Source organism: Schistocerca piceifrons, chromosome 11 (genome assembly GCF_021461385.2).
Source record: "Schistocerca piceifrons isolate TAMUIC-IGC-003096 chromosome 11, iqSchPice1.1, whole genome shotgun sequence".
NCBI lineage: Eukaryota > Metazoa > Arthropoda > Insecta > Orthoptera > Acrididae > Schistocerca > Schistocerca piceifrons.
Genome location: NC_060148.1, coordinates 124,710,199 through 124,729,294, shown reverse-complemented (window position 1 = coordinate 124,729,294; position 19,096 = coordinate 124,710,199). Strand labels below are relative to the sequence as shown.

At 48.4% G+C, this 19,096-nt stretch overlaps 1 protein-coding gene across 1 annotated transcript in view; it reads left to right on the top strand.

Annotated features, from left to right (window-relative positions):
- Positions 1-6,789: 6,789 nt before the first annotated feature.
- Positions 6,790-19,096, top strand: part of LOC124719787 — a 78,563-nt gene continuing 66,256 nt past the window's right edge. Inside the window, exon 1 of the mRNA XM_047244984.1 lies at positions 6,790-7,237. Within this exon, the coding sequence (XP_047100940.1) occupies positions 6,790-7,237 (448 nt within the window). The remainder of the gene's footprint in view (positions 7,238-19,096) is intronic.

Genomic DNA, 19,096 nt, shown 5'->3' with positions numbered 1-19,096 from the left:
GCATCCTGTACGATATTAATCCATTCCCACACCTCCTCCATTTCCTCAAACGGATACAGATCCTCTACACCTCCTGTAATCTAGATCCCCCTCACTCACTTGTCTCTCCCATCCTCTCCCACCGCTGTCCACTGTCGCACCTGTATTGCCACATCCCACCTCCTCTCCATCTCTCCACTCTCCTAACCCTCTCCCAAGGTGGCTTCCACCAGGTGCCCTACCTTGATGATGCCCTCCACCCCTCCATCTACCCCTACTATCAACTTTGATCTTCCTCTTCCACTTCCAGTGTTTTTTCCTCAGGGCACCCTCCCTCCCTTCTGTCCCTCCTCCCTCCCCCAGACATCCCATACCCGAACACCTTCTAATGTTATTTAAAATCCGTCTTGATTCCAAATTTTTTATTCATATGACCGGTTTCGGTTCATTCAGAACCATCTTCAGATCTGTAAAAATAATGATACTATTTTACTATTTCACGGAAGCAAATCTTTTTCATCCTATCTAATCAACATCAAATGTACCAGAACGTACCTGATATTTCAGTTACAGGAGTAACCCATCCAAATCCAGTACGATCTAAAAAACATAGGGCGATTTATATATTTATGGTGCTGGTGGGAACTTGTTTTCCTCTACGGTCGATCTGCTTCCGCGGTTTCCGCCATTTCGGTGTTGTGCCGCGGTCCGCTCAGACGTCTGATGTCCATCACCGCGGGCAAGAGGGCTGCACAGGAGGGCCCCGTCAACGACGCCAGGCGCTGCACGCGTCTTCCGGCTTCTCCACCGCGCACCATCTCTCATCCCTCGGTCTGATCTCCACACGCAATCTCTTAGTAGGTCGTCATAAGTGCTAAAATAGGCGTTACGATTGAATTCGCTTTGCTCGTTGAGGATTAAATCCGGATCTTTATTTTTGTGGGTGTATATTTGAATTTCTTCCAAAATGTTAAGAAACCGTCCCTTATGAGCTCTATGCAGTATGTCTAACTTGTTCGTGACTGAGTGCTTTGTCGCAGCCATATGCACCCCAAAAGCTGTTTTGTTTTGAGAGTAGGTGTGCTCCCTGAATCTGGTTTCAAAGTTCCTACCAGCCTGCCCTATACATTGTTTACAGCAGTCATTCCATTTGATCTTATATACCCCTGAATCCTGAAATTTATTCCTACTATTACATATTCTATGCCGGAGCTTCAATTTTAACGTGTTATTTGTTCGGAACCCTATTCAAACGTCGGATTTACGAAAGCATCTTTCAATTTTATCTGTAATTCTTCCATTGTACGTGAGAGCTACATATTTTTTCTTGTTGTTCCTCTTAACTGCTACTTGACTTCCTTCTATTTGTTCCACTTTCCTCTTCTTTGTCTTCCTATAAATATTCATCACCTGCTTACACGTATATCCGTTCGCTACGGTCACTTCTTTTAAAATACTTAACTACTTTTCTAATACCTGTTAGCTTAGTGGCAATCTTAGTAGCCTGTATACCATCCAAGTAAAATATGCCCATTTGTATCGCGGTGGAGGTGGAGGTGGAGGTGGAGAGAGGGGGGGATACAGTGATACAGGTGCGGCAAACGGGCGGGGGGTGGAGAGGAAGGAGGAATCCAGTGGGTGGGGGGGATCAAGCCTGGGAACAATGTAAAAGATGCAGAGATGTTGGAGGAACAGGAGGAGGTGGGGGAAGGGGATCAGTTCATACAGGAGCCGTGTGGGGGAAGGAAGGCAGATACGGAAGGATAGGCGGAGTGTATGGCGTTCAAGGATTTGGAGGGCCTTGTAAAAGCGAGTGGGGGCGGAGATCCAGGCAACGCTGGCATAACAGAAGATAGGACGGATGAGGGATTTGTAGGTGTGGAGGGTGGTAGAAGGATGCAATCCCCATGTCCGGCGAGACAGGAGTTTCAGAAGGCGGAGGCGGGATTGGGTTTTCTGTTGGACGGTCTGGAGATGAGGATTCCAGGTGAGGTGTCGGTCGAGGGTGAGGCCAAGGTATTTCAGGGTGGGGGTGAGCTGGATAGGACGACCATAAAGGCTGTGGTAGAAATCATGAAGGCGAAAGGAGCGAGTGGTGTGGCCTATGATGATTGCCTGGGTTTTGGTGGGGTTGAGACGGAGGAACCACTGGTTACACCAAGTGGTGAACTGGTTAAGGTGGGTTTGGAGGGTACCTTGAGACCGTTCTTTATTGTAATTTTAAGCACCTCATACAAGGCGGGCTGTCAGCAGCATATTACGCCGCTCTTCAGCCTTAAGGGGTACAATAATATGACATAGAGGTGACACAAACAATACAAGAAAAACGGCGGGCAAAGAAATGTAGATACAAAAACAATAAACATGAAGCCGTTCACGCTGGACGAAAAAACACTAACACTTGTTGACACGGAGCACAGAATAAGGACTACTGCGACGGCACACGTGAACAGTTTAGGCGTGCCAACGAAAGAACACTAACCGCAGACGAGGCACCCACACGAGACACTGGTGGCAATGATCTCAGGCGTTCGAATGTTCACTGAGTGCGTGCGAGTCTGGGGACCTGCCAAGATGGGAGGAGTGGGGGTGGGAGAGGGAGAGGGGAGAGCAGATGCCCTGGGCAGGGGAGATAGGGGGAAGAGATGAAGGGGGAGGGGAAGCCCAGGGCAAGAGTGGTGGAGGCAGGGTACAGGGGAAAAGGAAAGAGAAGTGAGGGAGGGTGCCTAAAGGAAAGGACACAGGAAGCTGGGGGGAGGATCAAAGTTGATAGGAGGGGTAGATGGAGGGGAGGAGGGGATCATCAGGGTGGGGGAGCTGGCGGAAGCCACCTTGGGAGAGGGTGAGGAGGGTGGAGAGATGGAGACCGGGTGGGACGTGGGAATACAGGTGCGGAAGTGGGCGGGGGCGAAAGAGGATGGGTGAGACAAGCAGATGAGGAGGATCGAGTTTGTGGGAGGTGTACAGGATCCATATCCTTTCAAGGAAGAGTAGGAGGAGGGGGAAGGGGATGAGATCATACAGGATCCGCGTGGGGGAGGGGAGACGGATGCGATAGGCGAGGCGGAGAGCATGGCGTTCATGGATTTTGGAGGGATTTATAAAAGGTAGGGGGGGCGGAGATCCAGGCCGGATGGGCGTAACAAAGGATAGGGCGGATGAGGGATTTATAAGTGTGGAGGATGGTGGAGGGGTCCAGACCCCACGTACGGCCGGAAAGGAGCTTGAGGAGACGGACTCGGGAGCGTGCCTCGGCTAGGATTGTCCTGAGATGGGGAGTCCAGGAGAGGCGACGGTCGAGGGTGACGCCAAGGTACTTAAGGGTGAGGGCGATAGGACGGCCATAGATGGTGAGATAGAAATCAAGGAGGCGGAAGGCAGGGGTGGTTTTGCCTACAATGATCGCCTGGGTTTTGGAGGGATTGACGTTGATCAACCACTGGTTGCACGAAGCAGTGAACTGGTCAAGATGGGATTGGAGAAGGTATTGGGAGCGCTGCAGGTTGGGGGCAAGGGCAAGGAATGCGGTGTAATCGGCAAACTGGAGACGGTGGACGGGGGGGTGACGGCGGCGGCATGTGCGCCGTGTACAATAAGTACAGAAGGGGAGAGAGGACGGAGCCTTAGGGCACACCGGCGGAGGGGAAAAAGGTGTAGGAATCCGTGTTATGGATGGTGGCATAGGAAGGACGGCGGGAGGGAAAGGAGCCGATCAGACGGACGTAGTTAATGGGAAGGGCGAAGGTTTGGAGCTTGAAGAGGAGACCGGAATGCCATACGCGGTCATAAGCACGTTAGAGGTCCAGGGAGAGGAAGATTTCGGGAAGCTGTTCGGAAAGGAGATGAGTGAGGTGAAGGAGAAGGTCGTCGGAAGAGAAGGACGGCCGAAAGCCACACTGGGTAACGGGGAGGTGGCGGTGCGTGCGGAGATGCGGGTGGATGCATTGGGAGAGGATAGATTCCAGGACCTTGCCGAAGACCGAGGAGAGTAGGGGGAGGGTTTAGTTCCGGTAAGGCGACGGAAGGCTGACTAGAACTTGGACGAGTTGATAGGTAGGGTATCAGTTAAATGGGTGCATGTCTGTCGCCAGTCCCGGCGTTTCTTAGCCACGAGCAAATTACGAATGTGTCGCTGTATTTGCCGGTGGCGTCGTAGTGTGTCCAGGTCATGCGTGCGGAGGAAGGCACGGTAGAGACGGGGCGGGATTCACGGAGGAGGAGGATGGCTTGTGGGGGTAAGGTAGGACGGTGGGGGTAGATGGCGACAGTAGGGATGTAGGCCTCCACGGCCTCAGACAAGGTCTGCTGTAGAAAGGAGGTGGCATGGGTGACATCAGCGGGGTGGTGGTAGGTGAAAGGGTGGCTATCGACCTGGGTGGAGAGAGTATCCCGGTAGGCATTCCAGTTGGCAGGGGAATAGTCATGGACGTACTTAGGTGAAGGGTCATTACGAGGGTCGGAGCAGGGGCGACGACCGTCTGAAATGGTGAGGAGGACAGGGAGATGGTCGCTAACAATAGGCTGCAGGACATCCACTGTTATGCGGCCAAGGAGGTTGTGGGAGGAGAGGATAACATCGGGAGTGGAGTTGGATTCGGGACGGGTGTACTGGGGGATGGGAATGAGGTCGACTTGAAGGGAGGAGAGGAACCAATGCCACCGCCTTAACTGGGCAGCGGAACGACTATGGATGTTAAGGTCAGCGGCGATCACGTAGGAGGAGAAGGTACGGTCGATGTAGGAGAGGAAGTCGAAGGGAAGAGGGTCGTTGGGGCGGACATAGATGGTGGCGCATGTAATGGTAAGGCCGGGGAAGAAGAGACTAAGGAACAGGTGCTCGGTGGGGTCGGGAAGGAGACGTTGGAGCCGAATGGGGATCTGGCGGTAGTGCCCAGGAGGAGGAGGAGGAGGATATTAGTGTTTAACGTCCCGTCGACAACGAGGTCATTAGAGACGGGGTGGTGCCCGATGGCAACTCCGCCACTCGCAATCGGGAGGGGATTATCAGAGCAGTGGAGGAGGTATGACGAAGTGTGGATGGTGTGATGGGGCTTCAGGAAAGTTTCATTGAGGACGAAGGCATCCACGCAGTGGGTGGCAAGGGTGCGCAGGTAGAGGTTTTTGTTGGTGGGAAGGGAGCGGATGTTGTTGAAAAGGATATGGTGCTGCCGCGTCATGACAGGGATTTAAACGAGTGTGTCAAGACGGGAGAAGGTGAAATGGGCCTGGTTCTTGGAGTAGGTGGCGTACATTCAGAGTTGGAAAACGGAACGGGCGGCGAGGGAGATCTGTTGGAGGGTGTGCGGGCGCTGAAAAGGATGAACATTCTGAAGGACAATGGTGAGGAATCTGAAGATGTCCTCAGCGGTAGGGGGTGGGTGAAGGGAGTTACCGGGAGGGGTGGGGGCGTCCAGAGGGCGGACAGGAATGGTGAGTTCAGGAGTGGTAGGAGGGGGCCGGGCCTTACACTTCTGGGAGTAGGTAGGATGAGGGAGGTTACAGGTATTACAGGGTGGGGGGGACTGGAGATTGGGGCACTGCCGTAAAAAGTGGGCTTGCCTACAGTGCGTGCAGGTGGGGGCCTCGCGGCACTCAGATGTTGGGTACGCATGATACCACAAGCACCTTTGGCAGCGGAGGGATTGAGGAGGGGAACGGGAGGGGTCAACCTTATAACGCTGGTTAAAAAGGAGGGCACCCTCCTTCAGGAGACGGTCTATTTAGGGGGTGTGCCCAGAAAAAACCCGCATAAGGCTGGTGGGTTCGGCAGTGTTGTGGATGCGGCGAGCAGCACGCACCTCCAGATGGGGATGGGCCTGGAGCTCCGCCAACACCTCCTCCTCTGTGATCACTGGACTGAGCCGAGTGATCACGGCGGTGAGGGTCGGTGGGCGATGCGGGGGTTGGGGTTGGCGGAAGGGAGCTGGGGAAGGAGCAGGGGTGAGGGAGGCATGAGGGTCAAAGCAGGTGACAGGGATGTGGGAAGGAGATCGTTGTGGAGGGTAGGGCTGGGGGAGGAGGTTAGTACCGAATCACGGTGAGGAGTGAGGAGGGAGACTCGGGCACCAGGAAAATTCTGGTGAAGGAAAAGGGTGAGGTTCCGGGCTTCAAGGAGGGAGGGATCAGTACGGGAGATGAGGTAGTGGCAGGAGGAGAGGGTAGGGGAAGAGGAGGAGGGGGCAGGGACAGGTGGAGAGACATCCATGGCATCAGGGGTGGGGAAAGGGGGATGAGGCGGAGCCTTTTTGGGAGCAGAAGAGGCAGGGGTGCCACTGGGGCGCTTGACGGCGGTGGAGGAGGTGGGGGGGATGGGAACAACTGGAATGTGGCGGGTAGTGGCAGGTCCCAGGGCGGGAGTCGGCGTCGGAGATGGTGAGGGCGATGGCGAAGGCGATGGCGAAGACGATGACGAGGACGATGAAGATGAAGGTGAAGAGGAGAGCGGAGCATGGGCCGTAGCCCGCCTGGCGACCACCCTGGCGGGGGCCGCAGAAACGGAAGGAGCAGAGGGAGGGAGTGGAGGGAAGGGATCAGAGGAGGCGTGGAAGGGAGGAGCCGGGGACGGGGCGACAAATAGGGAGGGAGATGAGAGAGTGAGGATTGGGGGGATGGACTGAGGGGGGAGTGAAGCGGCACACCACGTGATAGTGGTGGCAGCAGCAGAGGGAGAGGTGTATATAATGGCAGTGGTGGTGGCTGTAGAGGAGGTGGTGGGGCTTGACATTATGATAAGGGGAAAAAAAACACAGTACTAGACAAAGGAGCAAACAAGAGACGGGCAGGGCAACGAGAGACACAGAGGAGAAAGGGATGGAGAATGACGAAGGAGACCGGGGCCTAAGCACCACTCTGCTGCCACTGGGGAGGGGGGGACCCGGCTGGCTGGCTGGCTGGTGGGGACTCCTCTGCTGCTGCTGCTGCTGCTGCTGCTGGTGGTGGATAGTGGGGGCAGCTAGGACCACAGCTGGGCGCTGGCTGCGACCACTAGTGGCGGGGACTGCTGCTGGCTACTGGCTGCAGCTGGCGCAGGCGAGGACCGCTGCTGGCTGCTGGCATAGACCGCTGCTGGCTGCCAGTGGTGACCGCTGCTGGCTGCCGGCGGGGACCTCTGCTGGCGAGGACCGCCGCTGGCAGAGACCGCTGCTGGCTGCTTCCTGCTGCGTGCTGGCTGGACTGACGCACGCCGACAGGCTGGCTGACTGGCTGGCTGGCTGGCTGGCTGGCTGGCTGGCACCTGCAACACCTATCACTTCGATCGGTACCAGAATAGCACAAATCGAATTCAAACGAATTACCGCCGGAGATGACACTACTACTTGCGATTGCATTTATGAATAGCATTTGCCGTAAATAGCAGAAACGAGTATGAAGCCGTCGTCAGGAACCATTCAATCTAATTCTCACTCACATGATTATCATTAAAGAATAAATATCTTTCTTATCTAAAAGAATAAATATCCGAACAGGGGCCGTAAACCCGACTTTTACGTTAGGCAGGTATCGAAGAATGGCACCACTCCTGCCGTCATCAACAGATGGACGCACAGTAGCCACTCTTGCAATTGCTGCAGTGCCGATTCTTTCTCCCTTCAGTTTTGACTCCAGTTTAGAAGAAAGAGTGAGTTGAATGATTTAATTAGGGTCTGAACGTGTTCGCCAGAAAAAGATAACAGACTACCGCCATATGTATTAAGGCAGTTCCCAGTAATTGCGTGACAAATGCTTTCTACTGTGATGCAGCTGCTTCAGGAAATTGGCGATGTCACCTGAAAGTGGCAACCTCCTGTATCCTGATGTTATCCAAACCAAACAAGCCTCCATCTGATTCCTCTTCCTACCGTCCTATCTGTCTCACATCGGTGTTCAGCAAACTCTTGGAATCCATCCTTACCCGGCGCATCCATCACCACCTCCACCAAAACCACCTCCTCCCTGACACCCAATGTGGCTTTCGACCTTCCTTCTCCACCGATGACCAACTCCTCCACCTCACTCATTTCCTCTCCCTCCAGCTTAACTCCCATCGCTCCGCCATTTTTGTCTCCCTTGACCTCGAAAAGGCCTACGACCATGTCTGGCATCCCGGTCTCCTGTTTAAACTCCAAACCTACACCATTGCTGTCAACTACATCCGACTGATGGCCTCCTTCCTCTCCCGCCGCCCCTCCTACATTACCATCCATAATCCCAATTCCCGCACCTTCTACCCCTCTGCCGGTGTGCCCCAGGGTTCTGTCCTCTCCCCTCTCCTCTACCTCCTGTACATGGCAGATATGCCCCAACCCCCTACCAGTACACCTCTTGCAATATGACGATGACACCACATTCCTCGCCCTCACTCCTACCCACCAACAGTCCCAAAGCCTTCTCCAGAATCACCTTGTCCTTTTTTCCGCATGGTGTAACCAGTGGCTCCTGAAAATCAATTCCTCCGAGACCCAGGCAATCATCATAGGTCATACCACTCGGTCCTTCTGGCTCCTGGATTTCTCCCTTACCATCTGTGCCCGTCCTTTCCACCTCAACCCCACCCTCGCCTACCTTGGCCTCACCATTGACCGTCACTTCACTTGGATCCCTCATCTCCACTCCATCCAATCCAAGGCCCACAACTGCCACCCACTCATCAAACTCCTCTCTGGCCGGACATGGGGGTTGCACCCCTCTACCATCCTCCACACCTACAAATGCTTAATCCGTCCCATCCTCTGTTATGCCAGTCCCGCCTGGATATTTGCTCCCCCCAAATGCTATAAGTCCCTCCAGATCCTTGAGTGTCATGCAGTCCCCCTCGCCTTCTGTATACGCCTCCCATCCCCCATGCGGATCCTCTATGACCTCATTCCTTTCCCCCATCTGCTCCTATTCCTCAAACATATCCGCATACTCTACACCTCCCGCCGCCTAGATCCCCCTCACCCCCTGGTTGCTTCTCTCCTCTCCCATCCCCACCCCCTGCCACCTCTCCACTGTTGAGTCACCCTACCCTCCATCTCTACACTCTTCATCTCCTTTCCCAAGGTGGCTTCCATCAACTCCCCCTCCCTGATGATGCCCTCTCTCTCTCCATTTATCCCTCCTATCAACTCTGATTCTCACCCCCTCCTTACCTCCGTCCTTTTCCTGGGCTCCCCTTCCATCCTCTTTTTTCTCCACCTACCATCTCTGTGCCTGCCTTCTCTCCCCTGAGTCCTCTTGCATTTCCATTCTCTGCCTTTTCCCATTCCCTCTCGCATCTGCCCTGCCCCTCCCCCCCTTATGAGTCCTCTACCTCCTTTGGTTCCTCCCCCTTTCGTTTTTCCTCTCCTCCCTCCTTGTTTTACCCCCCCCCCCCCAATCTGTCCAGCCCCCCTATCAGCCCTCGGCTATGGTGTGACATCTTTGTGCCAACATTTTAGTGCAATGTTTACAGTGAGTTCAAATGGTTCAAATGGCTCTGAGCACTATGGGACTAAACTGCTGTGGTCATCAGTCCCCTAGAACTTAGAACTACTTAAACCTAACTAACCTAAGGACATCACACACATCCATGCCCGAGGCAGGATTCGAACCTGCGACCGTAGCAGTAGCACAGTTCCGGACTGCGCGCCTAGAACCGCGAGACCACCGCGGCCGCCTTACAGTGAGTGTTCAGTGTTGTGTGTCTTTTCCGAAGCGCTGTGAACAGACGTCATACTGTCGCTGGGTGTGATTTTTATATCTCTTGCGAACAGAAACCAGACTGTGGCCGTATTTTTTAATTGTCTGTTTACTATGTTACCTGTCTGCTTCCTGTGTATCTAATTGGCTTTGCCAACCGTTTGCTTTATGTTTTAGCTTTCCACAATTTTCCACCGTTTTACAATTTAAGTCACCGTTTTATCCCCTGCTTTTATTGTTTCTTATTTTCTTCTTACGTTTTAAAAAGTCTGTAGGCTGCAGAGCAGCGTACTAAGCTGCTGCCAGCCCCCCCCTTAGGGTGGAATCGAGATTCAATAAAGGAAAAAAAAAAAAAGAAATGGAAGTGGCAGACGCTAGCGGTAGACATGGCGTTATGGATATGGAGTTCATCATAAGAATAAACCTGGTGTAAAAAAAACACAATCGGGATGATAGGTTAGAAGCATTAGCAGACGTACACTGGTGTTATTACGTTCTTGGAAGTAGGTCCTCCTTACGTATTAGCTACATTAAATGAAACATTATGATGTTCAAATCTATTGAGAGCCACCAACCTTTTTCTTAATAACGCTTTAGCTACGTATTTAAATTTAATTTCAAAAATGCTCGTCCGCAGCTCGTGGTCGTGCGGTAGCGATCTCGCTTCCCACGCCCGGGTTCCCGGGTTCGATTCCCGGCGGGGTCAGGGATTTTCTCTGCCTCGTGATGACTGGGTGTTGTGTGACGTCCTTAGGTTAGTTAGCTTTAAGTAGTTCTATGTTCTAGGGGACTGATGACCATGGCCGTTAAGTCCCATAGTGCTCAGAGCCATTTGAACCAGCCAAAAATGCTCTACAGTCACAGCCTCTTTATTGTTGAGCTCTGATTGTCGGGGTGTTAATACGCGGAATGAAAATACCTGAGGCTGCAGACTGTTCCATAGTGAAACAGGGTTAAACAGAGGGCCGAAAAATAGACTGTTCTTAATGTTTTTCATAAATTTACAGAGGTAATCGGCTTTGAACTTTTCTGAGGGACTGTGTTAGACACAGTGCAGTTACGCATCTAAACTGCAGGTTTCGCTGAATGGTAGCCTGCTGTGGGCGTTTGTTCCCTGGTTACAATTTCCCCATAGTAATTTTTTTCTCATTCGATTTGAAATAGCTACATCCCGTAATTGTAGAACTCATCATAACTTTTTATGAATAATGTACGAATTCTTCTTTCTAATTACATATTACATGCGAAATTCTCGTTTTTATTGGGTATATAAATTCTGAATTATCGATTTTTATAAATGACTGTTAACAAAAGTTGCTTAAATTATGAAAACATAAGAATATAAGTTTTAAGACAAAAATGAAAAACCAAACACTTTTTATTTGAATTATCTTCATCGTTTTATACCACAGATGTAGATAAGCCTCGTAGAAACATGAAAAACAATTCTTTTCACAGCATCGAGCATGGCATACAGATTCTAGATTTTTACATTTGTCACTGTACCATTACAATACGAACTCAGCAGAACTGATATGCTGCCAAATGAAGGGAATTGGCCCAAGAAATAACAAGACTTGCCAACTGCCAGACGTAGACTACTGGTACAAACGCACGCAGATTTTTCACACGTCACGCAGTACGCTGGCGGGATACAGAACGGCTCATCAAAAAAGAAGAAAAGAAAATGGGGCGGCTGTTTGGCATCGTGTATTCTGATGTCGATAGGGTCGTTATCAACGTAGCAGGTGACACTTCTAGAAATGAAATGTATTTCTCCGACTCCGATAACGCAGGAGCTAAGAGATCACCAGATGACTGACTATAATAAATACATTAGTGGTTTCAGTGTTCAACAGTACGATGAAATCCCTGCAGTATTCTTTTACATTACACACAGCTCGCTATGTTTAAGTTGGAAATTTTCATCACTCTTGTTAGTAAATAGAACACCATGTCAGGTGACAACAATTGCATTTCATGCTTGCCGTCTGGTGACTGAGAAGTGAGCGGTAGTGGTGGAGTTTCTCCAAATATAGTTTCATTCTGTTTAAAAATTAAATGACATTCGAAGCTATCTTGTTTCTTTCCTCGTCTCGTTTTACATCTGAACTGCAACTGTTCACATCATTGCAGGTAAGTTGGACTGCTGGCTGGCCAGTGCTGTCCAAGTTTGATGCTCCGGTATAGCTGTTGTCCCGCATTATCGCTCCGTCTGTGTGTGTGTAACACAGCACAAAACGTATCCTTATGATCTTACTTGACTGTACTGGTCTGAGATTGGTTTCCGCTCCACGTGAAACGAAATCCAAGTATATTGAAGCAAACATACAAGAATACATGACGTAATGGTTACATCAGTTTTATTCTTATGATGAACAGATTATACTGACGCTGTGCAGTCTTCCAGCATCGTCATTATATCTGGCCGGCGAGTGCATTGATAGACGACATTCTTTGGAGGCAAACGACCGATCTGAATACTACACGGTTCGCGTTATAACATTGCCCCGATTTTGAGAGAAAAACATACATAAAAATAATCTCAGGGACGTATGAATCAGAATGTGATTGATTAAACTGCGAATGACCGCTAACAGTGTTCGGCCATGACCCCCAAACAATCCCAGAAACAACTTCTCTCCAATACAGCCCGAAACTGCACTAAGAAATCCATACTAAACTCATGTGTAACGTGAACAGCAAGGAAAGGGATCTTCAAATGAAACACGGCTACTTAAGATGAAATTGACATAATTATTTCACTACACTACACAGCTTATCTCGGTACCGCAGGACAAAAGAGAGAGGGGAAAACAAGTCGCCTTCCGCTTTCTTGTCATATCGTTAGACAAACGAGCGTACCTACTACATTTTGTTTCAACATTTTAACTCAAAGATACTTCTTTACAAAATAATTCATAAATAACTAGAAATACATCATCTCATTAGTACATCGTTTCTTTCAATTATAAACAAATATATTTTTATATGCAAAATTATTTACGATATTTTCAGGCGATGATTAAGACCAGGGCTACTTCTTTATACATTTATAACGTAACATTTCAGCACGCTATCTGAACGTGCGTGAAGGGATGTGGCGGGACCGCATGTGATGACCAGTTATGAAAGAAAATGTAGCACTATGGATGTTCGGACATACAACCACCTACATGGTTGAGAACAGCGATGCTACATCCTTCGAATATCTGCCCTACGTTGAAGGGGAATATTTTCGGTTGGCGCACGATGACAATCATTGGAAAACTTTTGGCAACATGCTGCATATCATGACCATGGAATCCGCGCAAGTACTCTCGATTGCTGCACTTAACCCATAACCGACACGCTATAGAAGAATTCCGTACAATGCTATAGCCTGTTCATGTGGGTGATATAGGTGCCCAAGCACTTCATTTGTGTATATGGGAGAATTTATCTAATTAGTAGTTACTTTATTATATAGAGTGGTACGAAACATGCAGATACATTTTACACTGTGACAGGGGAAAAAGAAGAAAAAGGTGCACCACAAACAACTTGTGCAGATTGGTCAAAAATTGAAATGAATGCAGATATCGACAGAAAATGCAAATTTGTAAACTTTGGTGGTCGATGAATGAATGTGTGACGCTGCAGAGCAATTTCAACGCGCAACTGGCGAAGTTAGTAAACGAGGGACATGTCGGCAGGAAAAAATACAATCTTTACGAATTTCATTCTGTGTACTCTTCTGGACAGCAATTATGCCTGGCAGACAGGTACGTAGACACTATATACAGCTGTAATCATTTGGGAGACTTGTTGGGCCGAAAGAAGGCAGTTGGAGTAATAGACGAATCGCTCGTCATCTGAGGGGAGTGATGGCACTATTTTCCTATGTTAGCAGGAATGGGTAAACAGTGGCCAAACATAGCATCAAGAAGGAAGCGCTTGACCTCGGGAGATGACAGAACGTGAGGTCGGAGCAGTCATCAGAGAGACACTCAGAGCGCCGGATTTATCATTATTGTCGAGCTGACGTGCAACTGGTACTTCATTTACTGCAGGGACTATTAACAGGCGGCTCACAGAAAGGAGCTGTGGCCACGTCGCCCCTGTACAGAATCAAGCTCGTATTCAGTGGTGTCGGGCACATTCGGCCTGGAATCTCATTGAGTCGAGTAGAATTGTCTTCAGTGATTAGTCACACTTCAAACTGAGCCCCGAATACCAACGAACACTTGTCTGGAGATGCTGCAGACAGTGGTGGGATATCAAACAGACAGTCCCAGCATACGGGAACACAATCAGGTGTTATTGTCTGGGGTGCTACTACATTTCCCAGGGTATTTGACAATCTCTCTGTTCAACCAGTTCTCACACATCTGGACTCAATAAAGGGACATAGATGGTTAATTTACGGCCTTTCCCAATCGTACTTCATGATATCTTCTCGCTTGCAAAAGGATGTGCGAAGTACAGGGTTATTACAAATGATTGAAGCGATTTCACAGCTCTACAATAACTTTATTATTTGAGATATTTTCACAATGCTTTGCACACACATACAAAAACTCAAAAAGTTTTTTTAGGCATTCGCAAATGTTAGATATGTGCCCCTTTAGTGATTCGGCAGACATCAAGCCGATAATCAAGTTCTTCCCACACTCGGCGCAGCATGTCCCCATCAATGAGTTCGAAAGCATCGTTGATGCGAGCTCGCAGTTCTGGCACGTTTCTTGGTAGAGAAGGTTTAAACACTGAATCTTTCACATAACCCCACAGAAAGAAATCGCATGGGGTTAAGTCAGGAGAGGGTGGAGGCCATGACACGAATTGCTAATCATGATCTCCACCACGACCGATCCATCGGTTTTCCAATCTCCTGTTTAAGAGATGCCGAACATCATGATGGAAGTGCAGTGGATCACCATCCTGTTGAAAGATGAAGTCGGCACTGTCGGTCTCCAGTTGTGGCGTGAACCAATTTTCCAGCATGTCCAGATACACGTGTCCTGTAACGTTTTTTTCGCAGAAGAAAAAGGGCCCGTAAACTTCAAACTGTGAGATTGCACAAAACACGTTAACTTTTGGTGAATTGCGAATTTGCTGCATGAATGCGTGAGGATTCTCTACCGCCCAGATTCGCGCATTGTGTCTGTTCACTTCACCATTAAGAAAAAATGTTGCTTCATCACTGAAAACGAGTTTCGCACTGAACGCATCCTCTTCCATGAGCTGTTGCAACCGCGCCGAAAATTCAAAGCGTTTGACTTTGTTATCGGGTGTCAGGGCTTGTAGCAATTGTAAACGGTATGGCTTCTGGTTTAGCCTTTTCCGTAAGATTTTCCAAACCGTCGGCTGTGGTACATTTAGCTCCCTGCTTGCTTTATTCGTTGACTTCCACGGGCTACGCGTGAAACTTGCCCACATGCATTCAACCATTTCCTCGCTCACTGCAGGCCGACCCGTTGATTTCCCCTTACAGAGGCATCCAGAAGCTTTAAACTGCGCATACCAACGCCGAATGGAGTTAGCAGTTGGTGGATCTTTGTTGAACTTCGTCCTGAAGTGTCGTTGCACTGTTATGAGTGACCGATGTGAGTGCATTTCAAGCACGACATACGCTTTTTCGGCTCCTGTCGCCATTTTGTCTCACTGCGCTCTCGAGCGCTTTGGCGGCAGAAACCTGAAGTGCGGCTTCAGCCGAACAAAACTTTATGAGTTATTCTACGTATCTGTAGTGTGTCGTGACCATATGCCAATGAATGGAGCTACAGTGAATTTATGAATCGCTTCAATCATTTGTAATAGCACTGTATATTCACGTAAAAGCTTGAAAATTAGCAGCAGTTTCCCCCTACGAAACATACACTATATGATCAAAAGTATCCGGAAACCTGGCTGAAAAAGACTTACAAGTTCGTGGCGCCCTCCATCGGTTATGCTGGAATTCAGTACAGTGTTGGCCCACCTTTAGCCTTGATCACAGCTTCCACTATTGCAGGCATACGTTCAATCAGGTGCTGGAAGGTTTTTTCGGGAATGACAGCCCATTCTTCACGGCGTGCTGCACAGGAGAGGTATTGATGTCGGTCGGTGAGGCCTGGCACGAAGTTGACGTTCCAAAATATCCCAAAGGTGTTCTGTAGGATTCAGGTCGAGACTCTGTGCGGGCCAGTCCTTTAGAGGGATATTATTGTCGTGTAACCACTCCCCCACAGGCCGTGCGTTACGAATAGGTGCTCGATCGTGTTGAAAGGTGCAATCGCCACCCCCGACTTGATCTTCAACTGTGGGAGCAAGAAGGTGTTTAAAACATCAATGTAGGCCCGTGCTGTGAAAGTGCAACACAAAACAACAAGGAGTGCAAGCCTCCTCCATGAAAAACACGACCACTCCATAACACCACCACCTCCGAAGATTACTGTTGGCATTACATACGCTAGCAGATGACGTTCACCAGACATTCGCCATACCCACACCCTGTTCATTGGATCGCCAGATTGTGTACCACGATATGTCACTCAACACAACGTTTTTCCACTGTTCAATCGTCCAATGTTTACTCTCCTTACACCAAACGGGGCGTCGTTTGGCATTTACCGGCGTGATGTGTGGCTTATGAACAGCTGCTCGACCATGAAATCCATGTTTTCTCACCTGCTGCCTGACTTTCATAGTACTTGCAGTGGATCCTGATGCAGTTCTGATTTCCTGTGTGACAGTCAGGATAGATGTCTGCCTACTACACATAACGATCCTCTCCAATTGACGGCGGTCTCAGCGAGTCAACAGACGAGATCGGTCTGTACACTTTTGTGCTGTATATGTTACTTCTAGTTTCCACTCCACTATCACATCGGAAACAGTGCACCTAGGTATGTTTAGGAGTGTGAAAATTTCGCATACAGACGTATGACGCAGGTGATACCCAATCACTTGACCATGTTCAAAGTCTGTGAGTTCCGCGGAGCGTCCCGTTCTGCTCTCTCATGATGTCATTGATATGGAGTACCTGGCAGTAGGTAGCTGCACAATGCAGCACAGAGCTGGTTGATGTGGTGAATGGTATCTGTGGATCTGAATGCCATCATAAAAATTAGAAATCTAGATTCCAGATTAGTATTATTTTGTCAAATAAAGGGCGCTCAGCCCAATCATGTCGATTTGTCATTCCACTCCCAGCATCATTGTACATACATTTATCCATTTGCTGCCATGGATTAAGTAGCTAGAATTGTCTGTGATTGCTGTGTGTTTTCGCACTAAGAAAAGCCTGGCTTTCCGTTCCAATCTATCACGTAGTCTTTTGGCACTCTGCGCAGCACTCAGAATGGGCCTGTATGTGGTTGGTAGAAATCAGACACGTGTTCTTCAGACGATAGTTTCGTTGTTTTGTCTGTCAGTAGCTCAGCAGAGTGGGAGGGGAAAAGCAGAGAGGAGCTTAAACAAGTGTCTAGGCATATGAAGATAAAGTGGCCCTGGTTGTGAGAGTAAGTGGCGTAGCTATTGAAATGGAAGACGGAGCAGCAGCAAGGGAGATCTGCTGGATCGTGTGGGGATGTTGCAGTGGGTGGATTTCTGCAGAAGAATGGTCAGGAACCAGATGTCTTCAGCTGTAGGGGGAGAGTGGAGGAAATTGATGGGATGGATGGGCTGGTCAGTGTGGTGAATGGGGACAGTGAGCTCAGGATTTGCATTTGGAGTAGTGGGTGGGGTGGAATTCGTAGCAGGTGTTGCAGGAAGGACGAGGCCAAGGTTAGGACATTGTTTAAGGTAGTGGGAGGCACTCCACGAGGTAATGGTGGATGCGGGGCAAGTAGAGGTGTAAATGATGGTGCTAGTGGGTGTGTCCATGATGGAATTCGTTGTCCACTGGCAATAGGAGTCACTGAAATGGGGAAATAGACAAATATGGAGGGTGGCTGTGATGAGGACAGGGGGATGTCGGCGGCGGTGGTGGTGGGGAGCACCGGGCGGCAGCCAGCAGACAGATGGCAAAGGCACCTTGAGAGCAGCCCGGGTGGCATAATCCTCCAATTTGGAAGTGAGGGGATCCAACCCTCGAGATGTTAATTTTTTCCCCTTACTGAATGTCAATCCCCCCTGGCGATAGATGCGTAAAGCCCAAATAAGAAAAGAGAGAAAAAAAACACATTATGGGAAGATAACAAACGATATAAAAAGGCAATACAACGGTGACTTTGTTAAAAACGGTAAAGTGGCGGAAAAGTTGCAGAAGTTAAAACAGAGAAAATATGGGGTTGATGACGCTAATGAAGACATACAGAAAGTACACAGGCAAAATTTAAAAAACATGGCGACGGTACGTTTTCTGTTTGCAACAACCATGCGTGTGACCCCGCCGGCGACTGTTTCAACAAACCTATTCGTACTTCTCCTATCAACACCACCAAGAAACAAAGCTTCACAACGCCGCTGTGACGTCACAGCTCTGCGACTGAGTTCAGAAACTAGCACTGAAGTAGCTCAAGGGAATGCACATTCGCTATTTAACTAATGATAGAAGTAACGAAAACAATGAAGCCTTCAACTAAGAGAGTACTGCATACTGTATCAAATAGTTTGTAAATGATGAATTGTGGCGTAACACGATCGAGTGAAAAAGATTTATATAAATATTGGATCCTGTATCTTCAAAGGCAGTTCATATAGCCACAACTACCTACTTTTTAGAATTTTAAGCACTTATAGCGTCACCTTGCTGCTGATTAGATCTTACAATTAGGTAACCAACGCAATATTTCGACTACCTAAGGAATAATGATTTTCCTTGAATACAAAAAAAACATAAATAAATAAAAAAAATACACTATGACCTTCAAAATTCGCCTACAAATAAAATAAATCATTTATCCTATTTTTTCAGTCACCACTACCTACTTTTTATGCGACGTAAAATTTTAAGCACTTACAGCATTGCCTTGCTGCATATTCGATTTTATAATTAGGTAACCTTCCACATGATAGTTGAGACTACATAAGTAATAATGATTTTCCTTGATTGTTAATAAAATTACACTAGGACCTTAAAAATTCACCGCAAATAATGTAAATCATTTATTAAAAGTTTTTTCATTTAATAACTCATGAAAAAGGGGCATGTGATACTTAACAAGCTTCACTTTAATAGGTAAATGTCCAGAAAACATTTATTTCACAATTTTTTGTGACAAGGAGTCAGATGTCAAGACTTTTTCATTCTTTTGTAAATACTTACATCTTTTGTCACACACACATCATTTTTTCGTTTTATAAAGTTGTTTAGTAAAATATTTGCGCTGCAAGTCAATATACAATGTATGATAGATTCAAGAGTGTGACCTTTTAAACAATGGAAACCAAGAAGTAAGTCTTTTGGCACATTAATGGCTGCTTCTTTCACAAGCACATTTCTTTGATTTACTTGTTGCAGGAACAAATTTTTCCTTTTCTTTAAGAATTTTTTGTAGTGTTAAGTATACATAGG